Source organism: Neoarius graeffei, chromosome 8, assembly GCF_027579695.1.
Source record: "Neoarius graeffei isolate fNeoGra1 chromosome 8, fNeoGra1.pri, whole genome shotgun sequence".
NCBI lineage: Eukaryota > Metazoa > Chordata > Actinopteri > Siluriformes > Ariidae > Neoarius > Neoarius graeffei.
This window is the reverse complement of record NC_083576.1, coordinates 50,063,568-50,088,216: the sequence shown is the minus strand read 5'-3', so window position 1 is coordinate 50,088,216 and position 24,649 is coordinate 50,063,568. Positions and strand designations below refer to the sequence as shown.

Below are 24,649 nucleotides of genomic sequence, written 5' to 3'. Positions count from 1 at the left end.
TTTTCAGCCATCTGCGCACTCGCAGACGGACCTAATTTTCTTCAAGTTTTTCCTTCCCCCCCTCCCTCCTAAACAGGATGACAAGAATGGTCCTCATCGAAACTGATGGAAATAATAATAATAATAATAATAGTATTATTATTATTATTATTATTATTATTATTATAAGATACAGTGATGCTTGAAAGTTTGTGAACCCTTTAGAATTTTCTATATTTCTGCATAAATATGACCTAAAACAACATCAGATTTCCACACAAGTCCTAAAAGCAGATAAAGAGAACCCAGTTAAACAAATGAGACAAAAATATTATACTTGGTCATTTACTTATTGAGGAAAATGATCCAATATTAAATATCTGTGAGTGGTAAAAGTATGTGAACCTTTGCTTTCAGTATCTGGTGTGACCCCCTTGTGCAGCAAAAACTGCAACTAAACATTTCCGGTAACTGTTGATCAGTCCTGCACACCGGCCTGGAGGAATTTTAGCCCGTTCCTCCGTACAGAACAGCTTCAACTCTGGGATGTTGATGGGTTTCCTCACATGAACTGCTCGCATCAGGTCCTTCCACAATATTTCTATTGGATTAAGGTCAGGACTTTGACTTGGCCATTCCAAAAGAATTTTATTCTTCTTTAACCATTCTTTGGTAGAACGACTTGTGTGCTTAGGGTCGTTGTTTTGCTGCATGACCCACCTTCTCTTGAGATTCAGTTCATGGACAGATGTCCTGACATTTTCCTTTAGAATTCGCTGGTACAATTCAGAATTCATTGTTCCATCAATGATGGCAAGCTGTCCTGGCCCAGATGCAGCAAAACAGGCCCAAACCATGATACTACCACCACCATGTTTTACAGATGGGATAAGGTTCTTATGCTGGAATGCAGTGTTTTCCTTTCTCCAAACATAACACTTCTCATTTAAACCAAAAAGTTCTATTTTGGTCTCATCCATCCACAAAACATTTTTCCAATAGCCTTCTGGCTTGTCCACATGATCTTTAGCAAACTGCAGACGAGCAGCAATGTTCTTTTTGGAGAGCAGTGGCTTTCTCCTTGCAACACTGCCATGCACACCATTGTTGTTCAGTGTTCTCCTGATGGTGGATTCATGAACATTAACATTAGCCAATGTGAGAGAGGCCTTCAGTTACTTAGAAGTTACCCTGGGGTCCTTTGTGACCTCACTGACTATTACACGCCTTGCTCTTGGAGTGATCTTTGTTGGCCGACCACTCCTGGGGAGGGTAACAATGGTCTTGAATTTCCTCCATTTGTACACAATCTGTCTGACTGAAGATTGGTGGAGTCCAAACTCTTTAGAGATGGTTTTGTAACCTTTTCCAGCCTGCTGAGCATCAACAACGCTTTTTCTGAGGTCCTCAGAAATCTCCTTTGTTCGTGCCATGATACACTTCCACAAACATATGTTGTGAAGATCAGACTTTGATAGATCCCTGTTCTTTAAATAAAACAGGGTGTCCACTCACACCTGATTGTCATCCCATTGATTGAAAACACCTGACTCTAATTTCACCTTCAAATTAACTGCTAATCCTAGAGGTTCACATACTTTTGCCACTCACATATGTAATACTGGATCATTTTCCTCAATAAATAAATGACCAAGCATAATATTTTTGTCTCATTTGTTTAACTGGGTTCTCTTTATCTACTTTTGTGAAAATCTGATGTTTTAGCTCATATTTATGCAGAAATCTAGAAAATTCTAAAGGGTTCACAAACTTTCAAGCACCACTATATGCTATCTAATAAAGTGGTACTACTAGTTAAGGAATGAGTATTTCCCTGCATCTGAAATCACTCCCTACTCACTATATAGCGGACTATATAGTGAACTCGCCATTTTGGAGTGCTGTCTGAATGTATAGTGAGCATTATTACACCCTATATAGTGCATTCAAAGTATCCCACAATGCATCATGAAAAGTAGTGTACAACCGATGGTCACTAACCAAGCAATATATCCCAGCATGCATTGCGGTCACACTGACAAAGAAAAAAAAAAAAAGTGTGTTGGGGTGAATGGACGAAGGAAGAAACACGTTATAAACAGACATTCAAGTACAAATAAAAATAGCAAGAGAATAGAAAATAAGCTAACATAGAATAAGACAGATAAAATACAAGAATAAAAGTTAGTGTAGAGCGAGGAATGGACCGAATCGATCAGATGATTCACTGCCGTTGAATCATCAAATCTGGTTTAATAAAAGGCAGCGGCAAAGAAGAAAGGATCCAGCCTTGATGTAAAAGAACTTGAAAGATGCAGCAGACACAAAGTACTTTGTATTGATTAATGCGGGAAATATGCTCAGTATAATATGTATTTATCACAAAGCTACATGCAGGTATTTATTATTTTGAAAACCCACCAGCCGACTGATAATGTACGTTTTAATTGTGTGACAGTAATGACATAAATAACGGCGCGGCGGAGTAGTGTCCGAAAGTGTTTTTTTTTTTCATTTTATGAATGAGCTCACTATATAGTCCTCTATGTAGAATTCCTTAGATAGTGAATAGGGAGTAGTGAACGAGTGAGGGATTTCAGACACAGGGTTTGAGTTTCTCTGTGTAATTATAGGTGGAGAGGTATATCAGTGTACCATATTTTGGGGAAAAGCCTGGGGACTTTGGATGTGGTGGATTCTCTGGTCGAGGTGCTACTAGCTGGATCGGCCGCACACGTTTGTCTGCAAGTTTCTTCAGGCAGGTCTGTCTCGTCTGGAATAGGTTCTGTACAGATGCATACTTCTCAAAAGTCTTCTCTATATGAGTCTGGAAACACATGGACATGAAATACATTTATATCAGCAACAAAAATGATACAAACAGAAAATTACACACACACTACTGTGCAAAAGTCTTCGGTACAATGCCTTGCAAAAGTATTCATCCCCCTTTAGTGTTTGTCCTGTTTTGCTGCATTACTAGCTGGAATTTAAACGGATTTTTTTTTGGGGGGGGAGCACCAGTTGATTTACACAACATGCCTACAGCTTTAAAGGTGCACATTGTGGGGGTTTGGTTTTTTTTTTATTGTGACAAACAATAATTAATATGAAAAAACAGAAATCTGGAGTGTGCATAGGTATTCACCCCCTTCAAAGTCAATACTTTGTAGAGCCACCTTTTGTTACAATTACAGCTGCAAGTCTCTTGGGGTATGTCTCTATTAGCTTAGCATTGGGATCCCTAGCCACTGGGATTTTTGCCCATTCCTAAAGGCAAAACTGGTCCAACTTCAAGTTAGATGGGTTGTGTTGGTGTACAGCAATCTTCAAGTTATGCCACAGATTCTCAATTGGATTGAGGTTTGGGCCTTGATTATGTAATTCCAAGACATTTAAATGTTTCCCTTTACACTCCAGTGTAGCTTTAGCAGCATGTTTAGGGTCTTTGTCCTGCTGAACCGTGAACCTTCGTCCCAGTCTCAAACCTCTGGCTGACTCAAACAGGTTTTCCTCCAGAATTGCCCTGTATTTAGTGCCATCCATCTTTCCTTCAGTCCTGAATAGCTTCCCTGTTCCTACAAATGAAAAATATCCCCACAGCATGATGCTGCCACCAACATGCTTCACTGTAGGGGTGGTGTTCTGGGTTTGCGCCACGCACGGCATTTCTCATGATGGCCAAAAAGATCAATGTTGGTCTCATTTGACCAGAGAATCTTCTTCCATGTGTTTTGGGAGTCTGCCACATACTGTTGGGCAAACTCCAAACATATTTTCTTCAGCAATGGCTTTTTTTCTGGCCACTCTTTCATAAAGCCCCACTCTGTGGAGTGTCCGGCTTAAAGTGGTCCTATGGACAGATACTCCCATCTCCACTGTGGATCTTTGCAGCTCCTTCAGTGTTCTCTTTGGTGTCTTTGTTGCATCTCTGATTAATGCCCTCCTTGCCCGGTCTGAGAGTTTTGGTGGGCGGCCTTCTCTAGTCAGGTTTGTAGTGGTGCCATATTCTTTCCATTTTGCTATAATGGATTTAATGGTGCTCTGTGGGATATTCAAAATTTGGGATATTTTTTATAACCCAACCCTGATCTATACTTCTCCACAACTTTGTCTCTGACCTGTTTGGAGGCTCCTTGGTTTTCATGTTGCTTGCTTAGTAGTGTTGCAGAGTCAGGGTCCTTCCAGAACAGGCTGATTTATACAGACATCATGTGACAGATCATGTGACACTTTGATTGCACACAGGTGGATCTTAATCAACTAATTATGTGACTTATGAAGTGAATTGGTTGAACCAGCTCTTATTTAGGGGTTTCATATGAAAGGGGGTGAATACCTATGCACACTCCAGATTTGTGTTTTTTCATCTTAATTATTGTTTGTGTCACAATAAAACAACAATTTGCATCTTTAAAGTGGTAGGCATGTTGTGTAAATCAAATGGTGCTAACCCTCCAAAAATCCATTTTAATTCCAGCTTGTAATGCGACAAAACAGGACAAACACCCAGGGGGATGAATACTTTTGCAAGGCACTGTACATGTAAAGAAATGCTGGAGACCAAAAATGGCTTAAAAAATAATGAAATTAAATGTTTCAACATGAAAAAAAATACTATAAATTACAGTAGGACATAATAAATGAAGCAAAGTCAATATTTGGTGTGAGACGACCCTTTGCTTTTAAAAAAAAAATAGTCTCAGGTACAGTTAGTGCAGTTTTATAAGGAAATGAGCTGTAGGTTTTACTGAGCATCTTACAGAACCAGCCACAGTTCTTCTGGATACTTTGACGGTCACACTCGCTTCTTAATTTTGCACCAAAACCCAGTAGCCTTCATTATGTTTTCTGTTTTAATCTGAAAAGTGGCCTTTTATGTAATATGCTGCTCAGGTCCAAACTTTTTTTCTCTAACATTTAATTTTGTGCTGCAAAATGAATGTTTGGAACTCTAAAACGTTTTTGTACTGATTTGATAATGTAGAAGTCATAATGAACAATGAAAATGAAGGTTTACCTGTAGCTGAGGAGTGAGAACTCCCTCATATTCCATAAAGAGCAGGTCTGGTCCTGCATTAAGGAGCACTGGCGCCCCCTCCTGGAACTTCTCTATATCACTCAGAGCTGCCTGAGCACCTTCTTTAGAATGAACTTTTTCTAACTGCTGATTGGCCAAGAGGTAAGTGCCATCATCACACCACTTCTGGGCCTGCACAAGAAACACACACACAAATCGCTCAGTTTATGGATCTGGAATATGAACAAATAATTCTTAAATCTTTGTCGAAGATGATTTTTGAGTTGAACAGAAGCAGGGTGTGTGTGTGTGTTAATCTCACCTCCTCTATGTGTTGCAATAAAGTTTGCACTTGTATGAGTGTTTTGCATTTTGCACTGATGGCAGAGTTTAGTGTGTCACAGTGGTGTCTGAGCTCATTACAGCGCTGTACGATCAGAGGCGTGGCATAATGATGACCTGCAGCCAACTGGTGTCCGTGCAAAATCATCACCTGGGCCCGAGTCATTTCCTCCTTCCAGCACAGAAAAGAATGTCAAGTCAAGTTTATTTCTATTGCGTTTTTAACAATAGACATTGTCGCAAAGCAGCTTTACAGAATTTGAATGACTTTAAACATAAGCTTTATTTAGATTTTATCCCTAATCTATCCCCAATGAGCACGCCTGTGGCGACGGTGGCAAGGGAAAAACTCCCTCAGATGACATGAGGAAGAAACCTCGAGAGGAACCAGACTCAAAAGGGAACCCATCCTCATTTGGGCGACAGACATGATTATAACATTAACAGTTTTAACATGAAGTCAGTTTCGTTGATGTTATAACTCTTCACTGATGGAAACCTGAGTGCAAAACTGAATGTCAGACAGAGTCACAGATAAGACGTCATTTTTGACATCAGAAAGCTGTTGAAATTACTAATATTTATAAATCGAAACATCCGTATGTTCGCTCATAAAAAAAAAAATGTTTACAGGAAAAACATAGTGAGGTGGAAATTAAGTTTTCAAAAGTTAAAAAAAAAGTACAAATTTATTTCTGTGGTATACAGTGGTATGCAAAAGTCTGGGCACCCCTGGTCAAAATTGCTGTTACTGTGAACAGTTAAGCACGTTGAAGATGAAATGATCTCCAAAAGGCATAAAGTTAAAGATGACTCATTCCCTTTATATTTTAAGCAAAAACTTTATTTTTATCTTTTACATTTTCAAAATGACAAAAAAGGAAAAGGGCCCAAAGCAAAGGTTTGGGCACCCTGCATGGTTAGTACCTAGTAACACCCCCTTTGGCAAGTATCACAGCTTGTAAACACTTTTTGTAGCCAGCAAATAATCTTTCAGTTCTTACCTGGGGGATTTTCACACATTCATCCTTGCAAAAGGCTTCCAGTTCTACAAGTTTCTTGGGCTGTCTTGCATACGCTGCTCTTTTGAGTTCTATCCACAGATTTTCAATGATGTTTAGGTCAGGGGACTGTGAGGGCCCGGGCAAAACCTTCAGCTTGTGCCTCTTGAGGTATTCCATTGTAGATTTTGAGGTGTGTTTTGGATCATCGTCTTATTGTAGGACCCATCCTCTTTTTAACTTCAACTTTTTTACAGATGGCGTGATGTTTGCTTCCAGAATTTGCTGGTATTTATTCGAATCCATGCTTCTCTCGACCAATGAAATGTGCCCTGTGCCACTGGCTGCAACACAACCCCAAAGCATGATCGATCCACACCCATGCTTCAGAGTTGGAGAGGTGTTCTTTTCCTGGAATTTGGCACCCTTTTTTCTCCAAACATACCTTTGCACATTGTGGCCAAAAAGTTCTATTTTGATTTCATCAGTCCACAGGACTTGTTTCCAAAATGCATCAGGCTTATTTAGATGTTCATTTGCAAACTTCAGATGCTGAATTTTGTGGCTAGGATGCAGGAAAGGATTTCTTCTGATGACTCTCCCATGAAGGTCATATTTGTTCAGGTGTTGCTGCATAGTAGAACAGTGCACCACCACTCCAGGGTCTGATAAATCTTTCTGAAGGTCTTTTGCAGTCAAACAGGGGTTTTTATTTGCCTTTCTAGCAATCCAACGAGCAGTTCTTTCAGAAAGTTTTTTTCATCTTCCAGACCTCACCTTGATCTCCACTGTTTCTGTTAACTACCATTTCTTAATAACATTACAGTCTGAGCAAACAGCTACCTAAAAACACTTTGCTACGTTCTTGTAGCCTTCTCCTGTTTTGTGAACATCAATTATTTTATTATTCAGAATGCGAGGGAGTTGCTTAGAGGAGCCCATGGCTGTTGATTTTAGGGAAAAGTTTGAGAAGTCAGAGAATTTATACAGCTTTGAAATCTGCATCACCATCTGACCTTTCCTAACGAAGAATTTGAACAAGCCACAGCTCAATAAGCTAATTAAGGTCTGGAACCTTGGTAAAAGTTACCCGAGAACTCAAATGTACTGGGGTGCCCAAACTTTCGCATGGTGTTCCTTTTCTTTTTTCACTCTCCAATTGTACAAAACAAAAATAATACACAAATCTTGCAGTAAACGCTGAAATGTCTCATCTTTACCTTTATGCCTTTTGGTGATCAGTTCATCTTCTGCTCACTTAACTATTCACAGTAACAGACATTTTCAGTAAGGGTGCCCAAACTTTTGCATGCCACTGTATTGTTATACACCACAGTGGTATATAGTGGCATATACAACCCCTGGCGAAAAATATGGAATCACTACTCTTGGAGAATGTTCATTCAGCGGTTTGATTTTGTAGCAAAAAATAAAAATAAAAAAATCACAGATATGACAATTATTTTATTTAACAGCTGAACATTCTGGCTTTGTAAAATATACCTAAAAAAATTAAATGAAATTGTTGTAATGAATGGCACTTTTTTTTTAAAGATCAAGTAGAGGAAAAAATTATAGAATTATGAGCCCCAAAAAAATAAAAATAAAAAAATCACAATAAGTACTTGTTGCACCACCTCTGGCTCTTAGGACGGCTTGAATTCTTTGAGGCGTGGACTTCACTTATGAAAACCAATCTTATCAGCCACGTTCCAACTTTCTCGTATAGCAGTTGACAGATCAGCTTTGCAGGATGAAGCCTCGTCATGGACCTTCCCCCCCAATTTCCCCAATAAATTTTCAATTGGATTGAGATCCGGACTGTTTGCTGGCCATGTCACTGAGTTGATGTGCCTTTCCTGAAGAAAAGTTTTAACGCTCTTTATTCTGTGGCAAGGTGCATCATCATCCTGAAAAATGACTTTATCACCACCAAAAGTACTTTCGATTGATGGAAGTGTCCAAAATTTCAATGTACACCTGTGCATTTACTGTAGAGGTAATGACTGCCATCTCCCCAGGTCCTTTCCCTGACATGCAACCCCATATCATCAATGACTGTGGAAATTTGCTTGTTTTCTTCACGCAGTCATCTTTATACAGTATGTTTCATTGGAACGGCACCAAACAAAAGTTCCAGCATCATCTCCTTAGCCGATGCAGATTCGTGATTCATCACTGAATATCACTTTCATCCAATCATCCACAGTCCATGACTGTTTCTCTTTAGCCCACTGGAACCTTGTTTTCTTCAGTTTAGGTGTTAAAGATGGTTTACATTTGACTTTTCTGTATGTAAATCCCACTTCCTTCAGCTGATTTCTTACAGTTCAGTTACAAACATTGACTCCTGTCTCTGCCCATTTGTTTTGCATTTCTTTTGTTGTGCATTTTCTATTTTCAAGGCTTTGAGTTTCCTGTCCTGACGCTTTGACATCTTCCTCGGTCTACCTGTACGTTTTCTTTTTACAACCTTCCCATTTTTATTTGTACTTGACCCAAATTGGAAACACAGCTGACTGGGAACAACCAACATCTTTTACCACACTCCATGTTGAATTACCTTCTTTAAGGAGTTTTATAATCCTTTCCATTGTTTCAACTGACCGCTCTCTTGTTGGGGCCATGTTTCCTGTCAATCAGCCAGGTCCACCAGTTCGTTAAGGTCTATAAGCACTCTCCCTGTGTCCGAAACCGCTCACTCGTTCACCGCTCCCTACCCCCTACAGTATATAGGGAATTACTATATAGAGGACTGTATAGTGAGCTCATTGGTAAAATGAAAAAACGCTTTCGGACACTAGTCCGTCGTGCTGGTATTTACGTCATTATATCTATGAAGAATCTCAGTCATCCAGGTACATAGTAATCTGTGGTTGGTAGAAGAGAGCAACTGGACTTGCTTGAAGATTATTGAAAACGTTTCGCCTCTCATCCGAAAGGCTTCCTCAGTTCTGTCTGACTAATAGGGAGTATCACTTTGGGATGAGATCCCTTCGACTGGTGCGGGACTATGAGAGGACTTCCAGAAAACTGGCAGACATCTTAGCCAGAGAGGATCATTCATTTTTGTCAACCTGGAACGACCATCATTGAACAGAGGTGGGTGTCTATGACATCTTTATCAGCCACCTACAATGCAGCCATTAGCATTCTGATTCGGATTCTATGATGATCCATGAGAGGATAAATACTTGATACTCCCTATTAGTCAGACAGAACTGAGGAAGCCTTTCGGATGAGAGGCGAAACGTTTTCAAGAATCTTCAAGCAAGTCCAGTTGCTCTCTTCTACCAACCACGGATTTACATCATTACTGTCGCACAATTTCACGTGCCAGATCAGTCGGCTGGTGGGTTTCAAAATAATAAATAGATGCATGTATTTTTGTGATAAATACATATTATACTGAGCATATTTCCCACATTAATAAATACAAAGTACTTTGTGTCCGCTGCATCTTTTAGCTTTTTTAAATCAAGGCTGAATACTTTCTTCTTTGCCACTGCCTTTTATTAAATCACATTTGAGATTTTTAATTTGATTTCTTTCAACGCAACCACAGTGCATGATGGGATATATTGCTTTGGTTAGTGACCATCAGTTGTACACTACTTTTCATGATGCATTGTGGGATACTTTGAGCGCACTATATAGGGTGTAATAATCCTCACTAAGGTTTCGGACAGTCCTACAAAATGGCGTCCCCACTATATAGTGCCCTATATAGTGAGTAAGGAGCGATTTTAGACACAGGGTCTGTTTTAACTGGAGACTAATTTGCATATTTAAGCTTGTGTGGGTATTTGTTTTAGAAATGCAAGTTATAGGGTGATTCCATCATTTTTTTCCCCCTCATCGAGTGATTCCATATTTTTTTCCTCTACTTCTCATCTCATCATCTCTAGCCGCTTTATCCTCTACTTGATCTTAAAAAATGTGCCATTAATTACAACAATTTCATTAAATTTGAGGTATATTTTACAAAGCCAGAATGTTCAGCTGTTAAATAACATTTTGTGTCATAGCTGTGGCTTGTTTTTGCTACCAAGTAAAACAGCTAAATGAACATCCTCGAAGAGTAGTGATTCCATATTTTTTGCCATGGGCTGTAGTCATACAGCAAATTTTCTTCTGCTTTTGCAAACACTTCTAATCTTTCACTCATATACACTACATGGCTAAAAGTTTATGGACACCTGACCATCACACCCATGCACAGTTCTTCCCCAAACTGTTGGAGTTGGAAGCCTACAATTGTATAGAATGTCTTTGTATGCTGTACAGTTTCCCTTCACTGGAGCCAAGGAGTCCAAACCTGTTCCACAATACCACTGTGCACAAAGTGAGCTCCATGAAGATATGGTTTGACAAGGTTGGAGTGGAAGAACTTAAGTGGCCTGCACAAATCCCTGACCTCAACCCCACTGATCACCTTTGTGCTGGATGAACTGGAACACTGACTGCACACCAGGCCTCCTCATGAAACATCAGAGCCTGACATCACTAATGCTCTTGTAGCTGAAAATCGAGTGTGGAAACCTTCCCAGAAGAGTGGCTGTTGTTATAACAGATGGCTATGATGGTCAGGTGTCCATAAACTTTTGACCATACAATGTACAACTGCAAACAAACCCTATTGAGAACACAGACATACACTTATAGAAAAGGGGTCATATCCAGAACACTTAAAGGTAGACTGCCTTTCAGATTTTTCAAGTTTAGGTCATGAAAAGAATTTTCCCTGACACCCAATTATTTTTGTTTAGTGGACCGAAAGCTCCTGAATTCGAATCACAGATTTCTAATTTCATTAATTTTTAAAAATAGAACAATTAATGAGTTTAGGGCCATGTGGCCCGAAATTCTCTGCTATTTTTTCTTGCTTCACCATGACGCAATACAAGATACTACGTCATGCATCAAGTAGTGAGCTTTCCCCATTCACACAAGGCATTGTGGGGTACAAATTTGAAACAGGAGAGAACAATGGCGGACAAACTAATAACTAATAAATATCGGCAGTCAGTGAGCACCTCGGTATGATCAGCTGTTCGTTTAGTGACAAGATGATGTAACTGGCCCTGTGATGACCTGGCAACTTGTCTAGGGTGTACCCCGCCTTTTGCCCGTAGTCAGCTGGGATAGGCTCCAGCTTGCCTGCGACCCTGTAGAACAGGATAAAGCGGCTAGAGATAACAAGATGAGATGAGATGAGATGATGTAACTGTCAGTGCACGATCAAGGTAAACCTGTAGATGGCAATAATGCAACACTGGATGCCAGCTGCTGTAAAACCCAAAAGATGAAGAAGCAGTCAACGAAGGTAATGCGCACATGGATTTCCTCTGTCTGCTTGAATGTGCGAAGCGAGCGATTTCATGCACATTATTTGCTAAGGAATCCGTTAAAATTAAAGAACTTCCCAACCACAGAATGGCCTGGGTTTTTTAGATATTACAGAAATAAACACATCATAATGACCAAATTTTAGAGGGAGCTAAATTTCACTGATTTTATGAAATCGAAAGGCTGTCTACTTTTAAGGGTTATTTGGCAGTCACTTGGGGAACCCTTAAAGGTTTTATGTCGAACTCTACAACAGATTGTTTCCTCATCAGAAACACTTCCTAGAAGAATCCTTTAAGAAAGTGGAGAACCCTTAGCTCACCAAAGAACCCTTTGAAGAACCAAGAGAGTGCATTTAAACTACCTGGGCTCGTTTCTCCAGAATATCCAGCTCTTTGATGATCTGCTCTGTCTGTGCCAGTGTTTCTCCTGTAACAATGAGCTTCCTCTCCTGAGCACTCAACTTCTCCAAAGATTTCTCCATCTGCAAAAGTCAATACAGGTCCAATATACTGTAGACATCCAGTACAGTCCTGTTGGCATTGTGTTGCATTGTTTTTGTGCTCAGAAAACCAGTCTACCTCTTGAAAGCTGTTCTCGTATCTCAGCAACTGCAGGTACTGCTGAAGTTTGATGTGGTGCTTGTCAAAGAAATCATCAAATGCCATCTCCATATCTCTCAGCTGGGCCAGCAGTCTGTAACAGCATGCAAAAACAACAAGTTGTTCTATATTTTTTTCCTTAATACTATGTTACATTTGAAGCCAACAGTTTCTACACACCTCAGCCAAAGATATTCAATCTCAGTTTTTCCATGTTTGCTACAAGTTTCTTTTGGCAAGTCAATTGGGGTATCTACTTTGTTCAGTTTAAAACAATCAAATTGAGACCAATTTATTTCAGCTTTTATTCACTATATCAGAATAACAGTGGGCCAAAAGTTTACATGCACCATGTTGACAGTCTACATAGTCTCGATGTTTCCAGAAATGAATGTAATTACTTAAAATCTTCTCAATTTTCATAAGAGTCAGTGGGAGGTGAAGGAGCTGGAGGTATCAGGAACCATAGGATGTACTGTACATCCACCATTAAGACAGTCCTACAGTGCCACGGCCGGACAGAATGTCATGCAAGAAAGAAGATACTTATCCTAAAAGTGATTTGTCGACTGAAGTTTGCTGGTGATCACTAACATTTTGGAGAAGTTTTCTCCAGCCAGATAAAGACTATGAAACAAAAAAAATCTGGCCTTAAAAAAAGCATAGGCTTAAGGCAATGACCCAAAGCATACCATTAAAGTTGTAACAAAATGGCTACAAGACAACAAAGTTACATTATATTCCAGGCATTTAGCAGACACTCTTATCCAGAGCGACGTACAAGTTAAGAATTGCTGAACTTCTAGACAAGAAAGTTCTGGTGCCAAATAAACAAGTGACAGAATAACTCCTAGTGTAACAATTGGCAAACAACCAAGGAAAATAAGCCAACCATATAAATGAGTTGGCAAAGTACAACAAAATTGAGAACAATAAATCCTCATCGGCTAACACTCAGTCATCATGGCCAGGCTAGACAGCAGTGTTGTAGTTGAGTCACTAAACCTCAAGTCCGAGTCCAGTCTTGAGTTCCCAGTGTTCAAGTCCGAGTCATTAAAAAAAAATTGAATTGAGTCCGAGAACAAGACTCCAACTGCACCATTTGACGGTGGCTGTTTTAGCGCCATTAACATTAGTTTGTTCCTGAACATGATGTATGAACAGGTGAATGTGCATTCTCTTTGTCAGGGAGTGCAAAGTATTCTGTCAGAGATGGTTGGGAGACGGATGCAAGTGCACAAGAGGTTTGTTTATTAATACAAGTGAAGACAGGTAAACAATCCAGAATGGCAGGCAAAATCATAAAACGGTGAAACTGACAATAGGTCGAGCAAGGCACAAACAGGCCGTCATAGACGAGGCAGAATCAAAGACAAGAAACAGGAAATCAGGGATCAGGAACCCAAACAAAGAAAAAAAGCTCAGTAATGTGTCAGCAACGCAACTCAATACTTCGCAAAGTAAGTGTGTTTTCACAGTTTTTATATAGGCGCGTTAATTGCGCCTTAATCCTGTGCAGGTGCGAGTTGTTTACGGTGCGTGTGCAAGAGTCCACTTGGCGTGTGTGCTGTCCAGAGCACGCCCAAGAGTCTATCTGATGCACGTGTCAAGGTGCACAGGTGTGGCACTCTTGCACGAAATTAGTACAAAAATTAATGTAGATATAAATATCTTATGCCAAATTATTATGGCATGTTACAAAAAATAAAGGAAAAAAATCTGAGTCCTCGTCTCCAATTTACAAGTAATAATGCACGAGTCCAAGTCATCAGTGCTCAAGTCCAAGTCAAGTCACGAGTCCTTAAAATTAGGGCAAGAGTCAGACTCAAGTACTACAAGCCTGCTAGACAGTACACAGTCTGGGTTGGTCAAGACAGCTAAGGCAGCTGCGTGATTACACAGTGGGCAGGGAAGAAGGGGAGAGGTGCAGCCTAAAGAGGTGGGTCTTCAGTCTACGCTTGAAGGTGGTCAGAGAGTTGGTAGTTCTGACCTGGATGGGAAGGTCGTTCCACCAACGGGGAGCCAGAACATACAGCAGTCTTGAGTGGGCTGGGCAGGAGTGGCAAGGAGGAGGAGGGGCCAGGTGACCAGTAGCAGTGGAATATAGGGATCTGGTTGGTGTGTAGGATCAAATGAACATTTGGAGGTATGCTGGACTTGACCCCTTGGACTACCTGGTAAGCTAGTACTAATGTCTTAAATTTTATGTGAGCTACAACAGGTAGCCAGTGAAGGGCAGTAAGCAGAGGGGTAATGTGGGAGGAATGAGGGCTAAACTGTTAAAAGTTAAACCACTGGAGCGGTCATCACAAAGCCCTGACCTGAATACTATATAAAACTTGTGGACTGAACTGAAAGAGTGTCCAAGCACAAACCTGACTGAGTTAAATCAGTTCTGCCAAGAGGAATCAGCAAAAATTCTGTTAAAACATCATGAGAAGCTTGTTCGAGGGTAGCCTAAGTGTTTGATTCAAGTTAAGCAATTAAAAGGCAATGATGCTAAATACTAACAAAATGTATGTAAACTTTTGACCAACTGGAGATATGCGATACTAGATAATAGCTGATATAAATCTTTTTTTCTTGGCTAATATACAGTACTGTGCAAACATTTTAGGCACATGCAATGAAATGCTGTAGAGCAAAGATACCTTAAAAAATGATGAAATTAAATGTTTCTACATTAAAAAAATACCATAAAGATCAGTAAGCAGTAATGCATGGAATAAAACCACTCTCATCTCATCTCATTATCTCTAGCCACTTTATCCTGTTCTACAGGGTCGCAGGCAAGCTGGAGCCTATCCCAGCTGACTACGGGCGAAAGGCGGGGTACACCCTGGACAAGTCGCCAGGTCATCACAGGGCTGACACACAGACACAGACAACCATTCACACTCACATTCACACCTACGGTCAATTTAGAGTCACCAGTTAACCTAACCTGCATGTCTTTGGACTGTGGGGGAAACCGGAGGAAACCCACGCAGACACAGGGAGAGCATGCAAACTCCACACAGAAAGGCCCTTGTTGGCCACGGGGCTCGAACCCGGACCTTCTTGCTGTGAGGCGACAGCGCTAACCACTACACCATTGTGCCGCCCGGAAGAAAGCCAATGTTTGGTAAAATGACCATTTGCTTTAAAAAAAAAAAAAAAAAAGGTCTTTCAGGCACAGTTAGTGGAGTTTTATAAGGAACTGAGCATCTTACAGAATCAGCCGGAGTTCTTCTGGACACATTGACTGTCGCACTTGCTGCTTATTTTTGCAGCAAAACCCAGCAGCCTTCACTATGTTTTTTTTTTTGTTTGTTTGTTTGGCTGAAAAGTGGTCTGTTATGTAATACGCTGCTTTCTTTACTGACATACTAACATTTTTCTGTAACATTTAATTTTGTCCTGGAAAACTAATGTTTGGAAATCTAAAATGTTTTTGTACTGGTTCCATAATGTAGAAGTCATAAAAGTCTATAACAAAGTTTGTGTTAAAAAAAAAATTCGGGTGCCTATGACTTTTGCACAGTACTGTATATATTTAGGCAGTGCCTAAAAGCAGAGCTCCTGATGAGTATATGAACAAAATATTTGCAAGGGCACAAAATCAACCTGAATAGAATAAAAATATTACAGCATATGAACCATTGAATTGTGTAGTGTAGTGCATTTCACGTCAATAAACTGCTACGTTGTCTTGTGACAGTGAGACTAATCATAAGATATGAATCACAATTACGAATATATATTTATTCCTTTCTTTGACACTGCATGCCATGCACCAGAAACAATACCACGATATTTATTATGGTGTGACTCTACCGGGTGCCTGGTGGACAGTGCCTTCACTTTACATCATTACTGTATAGTTATGATCAAATATTAAACTTGATACGTCACAGTTATCTGGTTACATCTTTCACATCAACATGCATTGGTGCGCGCGCAGCGCCATTCGGACGAATTCGCATGCACCTGTTCCTGATTAGAGTGCAATCACAGCGCATACATCTAAGGACTCTCAGTAACACACAGACTTTACAACAGCCTTCTATTTTGTATTGCTTTTCTGGTTTTGGCCCTGTTTGCATTTTTGGACATTGAGCATTGTATTAACTCTGATATCCCGTTTGTGCCTCACTCACCCATTGCCTGTTTTTTTTTACTCTGCCTTTGTATTGGTTTTGGATCTGTTCACTAGTGTTTTTTCAAAAATAACTTTTCCTGCACTTAAATCTATCTACCACTTTTATATGACAGAAATTGTCAATTGTCCAACAAGCTAGTGGACTCAAAATGGTTTTAACTAGTTTTATACAAAACTGTTGTGAATATTTTCCGTAAAACGTGTTAGAAAATAACCCCGCATTATTTAAAAAAAAAAAATTAAAAATAAGCACTGGAAAAAAAAATCTCTCTTATGTAAATAATGATACAAATTCCATTGTCTGGTGGTCAAGTGTTTATGAGATGCATTGCCTTGCGCTTATGATCGGGTTCCCTGTAGTGGTACAGTGTCTTGCAAAACTATTCATCCCCCTTGGTGTTTGCCCTGTTTTGTTGCATTACAAGCTGGAATTAAAATGGATTTTTGGAGGGTTACCACCATTTGATTTACACAACATGCCTACCACTTTAAAGGTGCACATTCTTGTTTTATTGTGACACAAACAATAATTAAGATGAAAAACAGAAATCTGGAGTGTGCATAGTTATTAAACCACCTTTCGTATGAAACCCCTAAATAAGAGCTGGTCCAACCAATTAACTTTATAAATCACATAATTAGTTGATTAAGATCCACCTGTGTGCAATCAAAGTGTCACATGATCTGTCACATGATATCTGGATAAATCAACCTGTTCTGGAAGGACCCTGACTCTGCAACACTACTAAGCAAGCAACATGAAAACCAAGGAGCCTCCAAACAGGTCAGAGACAAAGTTGTGGAGAAGTATAGATCAGGGTTGGGTTATAAAAAAAAAAATCCCAAACTTTGAATATCCCAGGGAGCACCATTAAATCCATTATAGCAAAATGGAAAGAATACTTCACCACTACAAACCTGACAAGAGAAGGCCACCCACCAAAACTCTCAGACCGGGCATGGAGGGCATTAATCAGAGATGCAACAAAAACACCAAAGATACCACTGAATGAGCTGCAAAGATCCACAGCGGAGATGGGAGTATCTATCCATAGGACCACTTTAAGCCCTACACTCCACAGAGTGGGGCTTTATGGAAGAGTGGCCAGAAAAAAGCCATTGCTTAAAGGGGAAAAAAATAAGAAGAAAAAACATTTGGAGTTTGCCCAACAGCATGTGGCAGACTCCTCAAACACATGGTAGAAAATTCTCTGGTCAGATGAAACTCAAATTGAACTTCTTGGCCATCATGGGTGAGGTGCAAACCCAACACCCTGAGAACACCATCCCTACAGTGAAGCATGGTGGTGGCAGCATCATGCTGTGGGGATATTTTTCATCCGCAAGGACAGGAAAGCTGGTCAGAACTGAAGGAAAGATGGATGGCACTAAGTACAGGGCAATTCTGGAGGAAAACCTGTTTGAGTTGGCCAGAGGTTTGAGACTAGGATGAAGGTTCACGTTCCAGTAGGACAATGACCCTAAACATACTGCTAAAGCTACACTAGAGTGGTTTAAAGGGAAACATTTAAATGTCTTGGAATGGCCTAATCAAAGCCCAAACTTCAATCCAACTGAGAATCTGTGGCATACAGGGGTGATAGCGTTCCGGCGCACCGCGCCGGATTTCCGGCGCGCCGTGGCTGGGGAAAAAAAAATAAAAAATCTAGTTCGCCCATTGTCCTGTGTCATTCTGAGATGCGCAGATAGACAGTAAAGGGAATTCGGAATTCCCTTTACTGTCTATCTGCGCATCTCAGAATGACACAGGACAATGGGCGAACTAGATTTTTTTTTTTACCCCAGCCACGGCACGCCGGAAATCCGGCGCGGCGCGCCGGAACGCTATCACCCCTGGGCATAACTTGAAGATTGCTGTACACCAACACAATCCATCTAACTTGAAGGAGTTGGAACAGTTTTGCCTTGAGGAATGGGCAAAAATCCCAGTGGCTAGATGTGCTAAACTAATAGAGACATACCCCAAGAGACTTACAGCTGTAATTACAGCAAAAGGTGGCTCTACAAAGTATTGACTTGGGGTGGGGTAATACTTATGCACACTCCAGGTTTCTGTTTTTTCATCTTAATTATTGCTTGTGTCACAATAAAACAACAATTTTCACCTTTAAAGTGGTAGGCATGTTGTGAAAATCAAATGGTGCTAACCTCCCAAAAATCCATTTTAATTCCAGCTTGAAATGCAACAAAACAGGACAAACACTTTTGCAAGACACTATACATGTACATACGGACATCGTATGGTCAAGCCATCAAAAATTAGGTCCATGCATTACCATATTCTCAAGTATTGCACTCCACTCTGCACTTTGTGTGTGGGGAACTCTGCTATTATTTGAAATTACCTTTTGTGCAAATAAAATAGATAACCTAATTGACTTAACACAGGAAATGCATGGTAAAATGGAGTGTGTGGAGTTCTGAAAAACTGAGCTTGTATGTCTTTACTCATATCTTAAGTGTATGTAGGTGTAAGCTTTGGCCTGTATACATTTTTCAAAATACAACTAGTGCTGTTCTATATTTTTCCCCCTAATACTAGGCTATAGCTATGTTTTGCCAAATATATCTACTGTAGTTCTACAACCTCAATTCCAAAAAAAGCTGGGACACTGTGTAAAACGGAAATAAAAACAGAATGTGGGGCAAGAACGGGACAACATTTCACTTTCAAAACTACAGCAGCTGGTCTCCTCAGTTCCCAAACATTTACAGACTGTTGTTACAACCCCAATTCCAAAAAAGTTGGGACGCTGTGTAAACTGTAAATAAAAACAGAATGCAATAATTTGCAAATCATGGAAATCGTATATTTAAGGGGTCATCAAACTGCGGGCCAACTCCGGCCCGCCACCCCCCTTTGACCAGCCCCCCAGCCCCTCTGCCCCCCACCACTTGAACCGGCCCTATGAGGCAATCCCCAAAAGTGGTCATGGCCTATTTTTTTTAAATTGCTTTTTGGCAAATAATAACATGTCTGCATCTTGTATTTTGTTGATTTTATCAATTAAAATTGATATTTAGTTATAAAATGAACTATTCATATTTTCTGAATTTTCGTCATATGCTCGTGATCAAGCAGTGACAGGCAGTGCACCCGCAGAGAACTGTCAGTGTTCAGGACAAAATGGCTAGCGGTAAGCGAAAAGCTGACAGAGTGCAGAGTTTTTAAAGAACAGTGGACCACCAATTATTTTTTTCGTTCAGTGTAAGGACCGTGCAGTTTGTCTTGTATGTAAAGAAAGTGTGTCGGTTTTCAAAGAATATAATCTGCATCGTCACTATGAAACCCGCCACAAAGAGTATGCTAGTTTGCGAGGGCAAACAAGAGAAGACAGGATTCGGAGGATGAAATGCGGACTGGCTGCACAACAGAATGTATTCCTTCACCAAACCCAGATCAACCAGGCTGCTGTCCGAGCTAGCTATAAGGTAGCTCACCTACTAGCTACCCATGGAAAGCCGTTTACTGATGGGGACTTTGTTAAAGTATGCATGCTTGCTATGGCCGAGGAGGTGTGTCCCGACAAGAAGGATGCGCTCAACACGGTGAGTCTCTCCGCACCTACTATGACCAGGTGAACCGAAGATTTAGGGGACAACGTGTATGACCAGCTGAATGAGAGAGCGTCAGAATTCGAGTTTTTTGCTTTGGCCATGGATGAAAGCAATGACGTGTAGGACACAGCACAACTGCTGTGATCTATTGATCTATTGCTCATATTATTATAATTTCACTGTTTTTTTTAATGTATTTTATAGGCCTATTTATTTGACCTTTAAGTGCTGCACACAATTATTAATATTATTAATAATATCAACAGGCCTACCTACAATTTATAATTTTCCACTTACCTTTGCCAGTGTCAATCACCTCAACTAGACAGATGTTTCTTACCTTGACAGCTTTGATGTTATTTTTATTAGAAAATAAATAAATGGAATATCTGTGGTATTTCAAATTAAAACAAAGTGTGAAGACTCAATTACTACTTTTGCAAACCACTAGTAAAGATAAACACATATGTGCCAGGAATCAAGTGTTGATATAGTAGTGGGGATATGGTAGTGTGGATATGGTAGTGTGGATATGGTAGTGGAGATGTAGTAGTGGGGATATAATAGTGGGGATATAGTAGTGGGGATATAGTAGTGGGGATATAATAGTGTGGATATAGTAGTGGGGATGGCTGTGCCAGGCTAGTAATCTCTACTACACAATGAGGCCTGCTGGTGGTCATATTTGTCTGGGTCATACAATTCTATGTTATATAGCTGACCCGACCCCGGCCCCCCCATCACAGTCAGGAACGACAATGTGGCCCCCAGAGAAAAAAGTTTGGTGACCCCTGGTATATTTCACTGAAAGTAGTACAAAGACAACATATATGTTGAAACTGACAAATTTTATTATTAACATTATTTTTTTAAACATATGCTCATTTTGAATTTGGTCTCAACACGTTTCAGAAAAGTTGGGACAGGGGCATGTTTACTGTGTTGCATCACCATTACTTTTAGCAGCACTCTGCAAACGTTTAGGAACTGAGGAGACCAACTGCTGTAGTTTTGAAAGAGAAATGTCCCATTCTATCCTGATACACAATTTCAGTTGCTCAACAGTTCAGGGTCTCCTTTGTTGTATTTTGCGCTTCATAATGCAGCAAATGTTTTAAATAGGAGACAGATCTGGACTGCAGGCAGGCCAGTTTAGCACCTGGACTCTCTTACAACAGAGCCATGCAGCTTTAATACGTGCAGAATGCGGTTTGGCATTGTCTTGCTGAAAGAACGAAGGCCTTCCCTGAAAAAGACTGTCTGGATGGCAGCATATTGCTCTGAAACATGTATACATCAATCAATCATTCAGTATTAATGATGCCTTCCCAGATGTACAAGCTACCCATGTCATGTGCACTAATGCACCTTCATACCATCACAGATGCTGGCTTTTGAACTGTGCACTGATGATGTGGTGTCCATGATTTCTAAAAATAATTTCTACTTTTGATTTGTCAGACCTCAGGATAATTTTCTACTTCACTTTAGTCCATCATAAAAGAGCTTGGGCCCAGAGAAGGTGGTGCTGTTTCTGGATATTGTTTATAAATTGTTTTAACTTGCATTTGTGGATGCTGTAATGAACTGTTTTCACAGACAATGGTTTTCTGAAGTGTTCCTGAGCCCATACACTGATTTCCACTACAGACACGTCTGCTTTTAATGCAGCGTCGCCTGAGGGCCTGAAGAACACAGGCATCCAATGTCAGTTTTCAGCCTCGTCTCTTGCATACAGAGATTTCTCCAGATTCTCTGAATCTCATCTCATCATCTCTAGCCACTTTATCCTGTTCTACAGGGTCACAGGCAAGCTGGAGCCTATCCCAGCTGACTATGGGTGAAAGGCGGGGTACACCCTGGACAAGTCGCCAGGTCATCACAGGGCTGACACATAGACACAGACAACCATTCACACTCACATTCACACCTACGGTCAATTTAGAGTCACCAGTTAACCTAACCTGCATGTCTTTGGACTGTGGGGGAAACCGGAGCACCCGGAGGAAACCCACGCGGACACGGGGAGAACATGCAAACTCCACACAGAAAGGCCCTCGCCGGCCACGGGGCTCGAACCCAGGACCTTCTTGCTGTGAGGCGACAGCGCTAACCACTACACCACCGTGCCGCCCTTCTCTGAATCTTTTAATGATATTATGTACCACAGAAGATGTAATCCCCAAATTCTTTGCAATTTTATATCGAGGAACGTTATTCTTAAATTGTTGCACTGTTTGCCCACGCAGTCTTTCACAGAGCGCTGAACCCCTCCCCATCTTTACTTCTGAGAGACTCCGCCTCTCTGGGATGCTCTTTTTATACCCAATCATGTTACTGACTTGTTGCCAATTAACCAAATTAATTTGTTTAGCATTACACAACATTTTCAGCCTTTTGTTGCCCCTGTCCCAACTTTTTTTGAAATGTGTTGCTGACATCAAATTCAAAATGGGCAAACATTTAAAAAAAAATTTTTTTTTCCTCAGTTTCAACATTTGATATGTTGTCTTTGTATTATTTTTAATGAAATATAGGGTTTCCATGATTTGCAAATCATCGCATTCTGTTTTTATTTATGTTTTACACAGCGTCCCAACTTTGTTGGAATTGGAGTTGTATTTTCATGTTCCTAATACTCCCATCTGCTCAGGTCTACAAATCAAGTCACCATTATGGTTATCAAAACCATTTACATGTATAGTGAGTGATACAAAATCTCATACACAAGACAATGAGGCTATGAACACCTGACTGAAAATAACCAGAAAAATGAAGTCTTCTTTGCTCAGCTGTCATTTGTAAGAATATTACACTCATTCTTGGATATTGTTTTTGCTTGTTTGTTTGTAAGTAGGTCAGAGTCAGGGCAGTAAATTAGTCATGAGGGCTACATACCTTTGCACTGTGTCCCAGTCCTGTGTTATATCCCAGTGCGCATCTTTATTCTCCTCCTTCCCAGAAGCTTCCAGGCTGGAGAGCAGGTAGCGTCCCTCCCTCATCACTGAGCTAATCGCATCCTACATTCACAAAGAACACAAACTTCTGTCATCGTCCCAGGAGAGGCATACGGTAGAGAACAGTATTACATGACTGGAGTGGCAGAGACAAAGAAACACTCAAGAGACACTAAAATTGCTTTGGATTTCAAAGAATGTTTAAAAGAAGCCTTAATTATTTAGAATTATTTCTTTTCATATCATGTTTTTGTATTACTTTGTAAATTATTTATAGATTATAACTTAAGCACTGTTCAGGCTGGACTGGTTTTGCCAGAGGAGGCTTGGTGATGTAAGCTTGAAAGGAACGCTTGCTGATTTGAACAGGACACAATATTTATTCAGTTTACTCAAATTACCACAGACCAGGCTTGTAGTACTCGAGTCTGACTCGTGCCCTAATTTTAAGGACTCGTGACTTGACTTGGACTTGAGCACTGATGACTCGGATTTGGACTCGTAAATTGGAGACGAAGACTCAGATTTTTTTTCTTCATCTTTTTGTAACGTGCCATAATAATTTGGCATAAGATATTTATATCTACATTCATTTTTGTACTAATTTTGTGCAAGTGTGTCACACCTGCGTGCCTTAGCGCGTGCATCAGATAGACTCTCAGGCGCGCTCCGGACAGCGCACGCACCAGGCGGACTCTCACGCACATGTCGTAAACAACTCGCACCTGCACAGGATTAAGGCGCAATCAGCACACCTATATAAAAACTGTGAAAACACACTCACTTTGCGAATTATTGAGTTGCGTTGCTGACACATTACTGAGCCTTATTTCCTTGTTTGGTTTCCTGATCCCCGATCTCCTGTTTCTTGTCTTCGATTCTGTCGAGTCTACGATAGCCTGTTTGTACCTCGCTCGACCTATTGCCTGTTTCACTGTTTTACGATTTTGCCTGCCATTCTGGATTGTTTACCTGTCTTCACTTGTATTAATAAACACACCTTCTGCACTTACATCCGTCTCCCAACCATCTCTGACAGAATACTTCACACTCCCTGAGAAAGAGAACGCACATTCACCTGTTTATACGTCATGTTCAGGAACAAACTAATGTAAATGGTGCTAAAACAGCCACCGTCAAATGGTGCGGTTGGAGTGTTGGACTCAACTCGGATCAATAGTGGACTCGACTCAATTTTTTTTAACAACTTGGACTTGACTCAAACTTGAACACTGGGGACTCGAGACTGGATTCAGACTTGAGGATTAGTGACTCAACTACAACACTGCCACAGACAGGCTAGACTACACAGCTTAGATGTACAGGTCTACTGACAGGCACAAACAACAATAGGGTTTTTTTTTTAAACTTTGAGATTGAGTCAAACAGAACAGAGAGCTCAGGTGTTCTGTTAAACAATTTACTCCAAAATTATGACTTTTCAGACTAAAAACACTGCCAGCTTATACTCAACTAATACCACAGATTTTGTTGGTAACCATTTAAATACACTCACTCTCACAGCCAATCCACCTAGTGGCATATTTTTGGGAAATGGGAGGAAATAGTCCACTGTGCCACCCAATATTAAGCACCATTCAATCAATATTCCCTTTCTTTTTTTTTTCCTTGTTGAGCAAAACCTATTTCTATTGTGCAGACCCTTGAGCAGAAATACC

The 24,649-nt window shown here is 40.4% G+C and overlaps 1 protein-coding gene across 5 annotated transcripts in view; it reads right to left on the bottom strand.

Annotated features, from left to right (window-relative positions):
* Window positions 1-24,649, bottom strand: part of mcf2a (MCF.2 cell line derived transforming sequence a) — a 92,129-nt gene that overhangs the window by 33,472 nt on the left and 34,008 nt on the right. For all 5 annotated transcript variants that reach the window (XM_060927780.1, XM_060927779.1, XM_060927781.1 and 2 more), the window contains 6 exons: window positions 22,912-23,033; window positions 12,273-12,387; window positions 12,056-12,175; window positions 5,322-5,513; window positions 5,000-5,191; window positions 2,635-2,806 (listed from right to left, as the gene is read on the bottom strand). In XM_060927780.1, coding sequence (XP_060783763.1) covers window positions 2,635-2,806; window positions 5,000-5,191; window positions 5,322-5,513; window positions 12,056-12,175; window positions 12,273-12,387; window positions 22,912-23,033 — 913 coding nt within the window. The remainder of the gene's footprint in view (window positions 1-2,634; window positions 2,807-4,999; window positions 5,192-5,321; window positions 5,514-12,055; window positions 12,176-12,272; window positions 12,388-22,911; window positions 23,034-24,649) is intronic.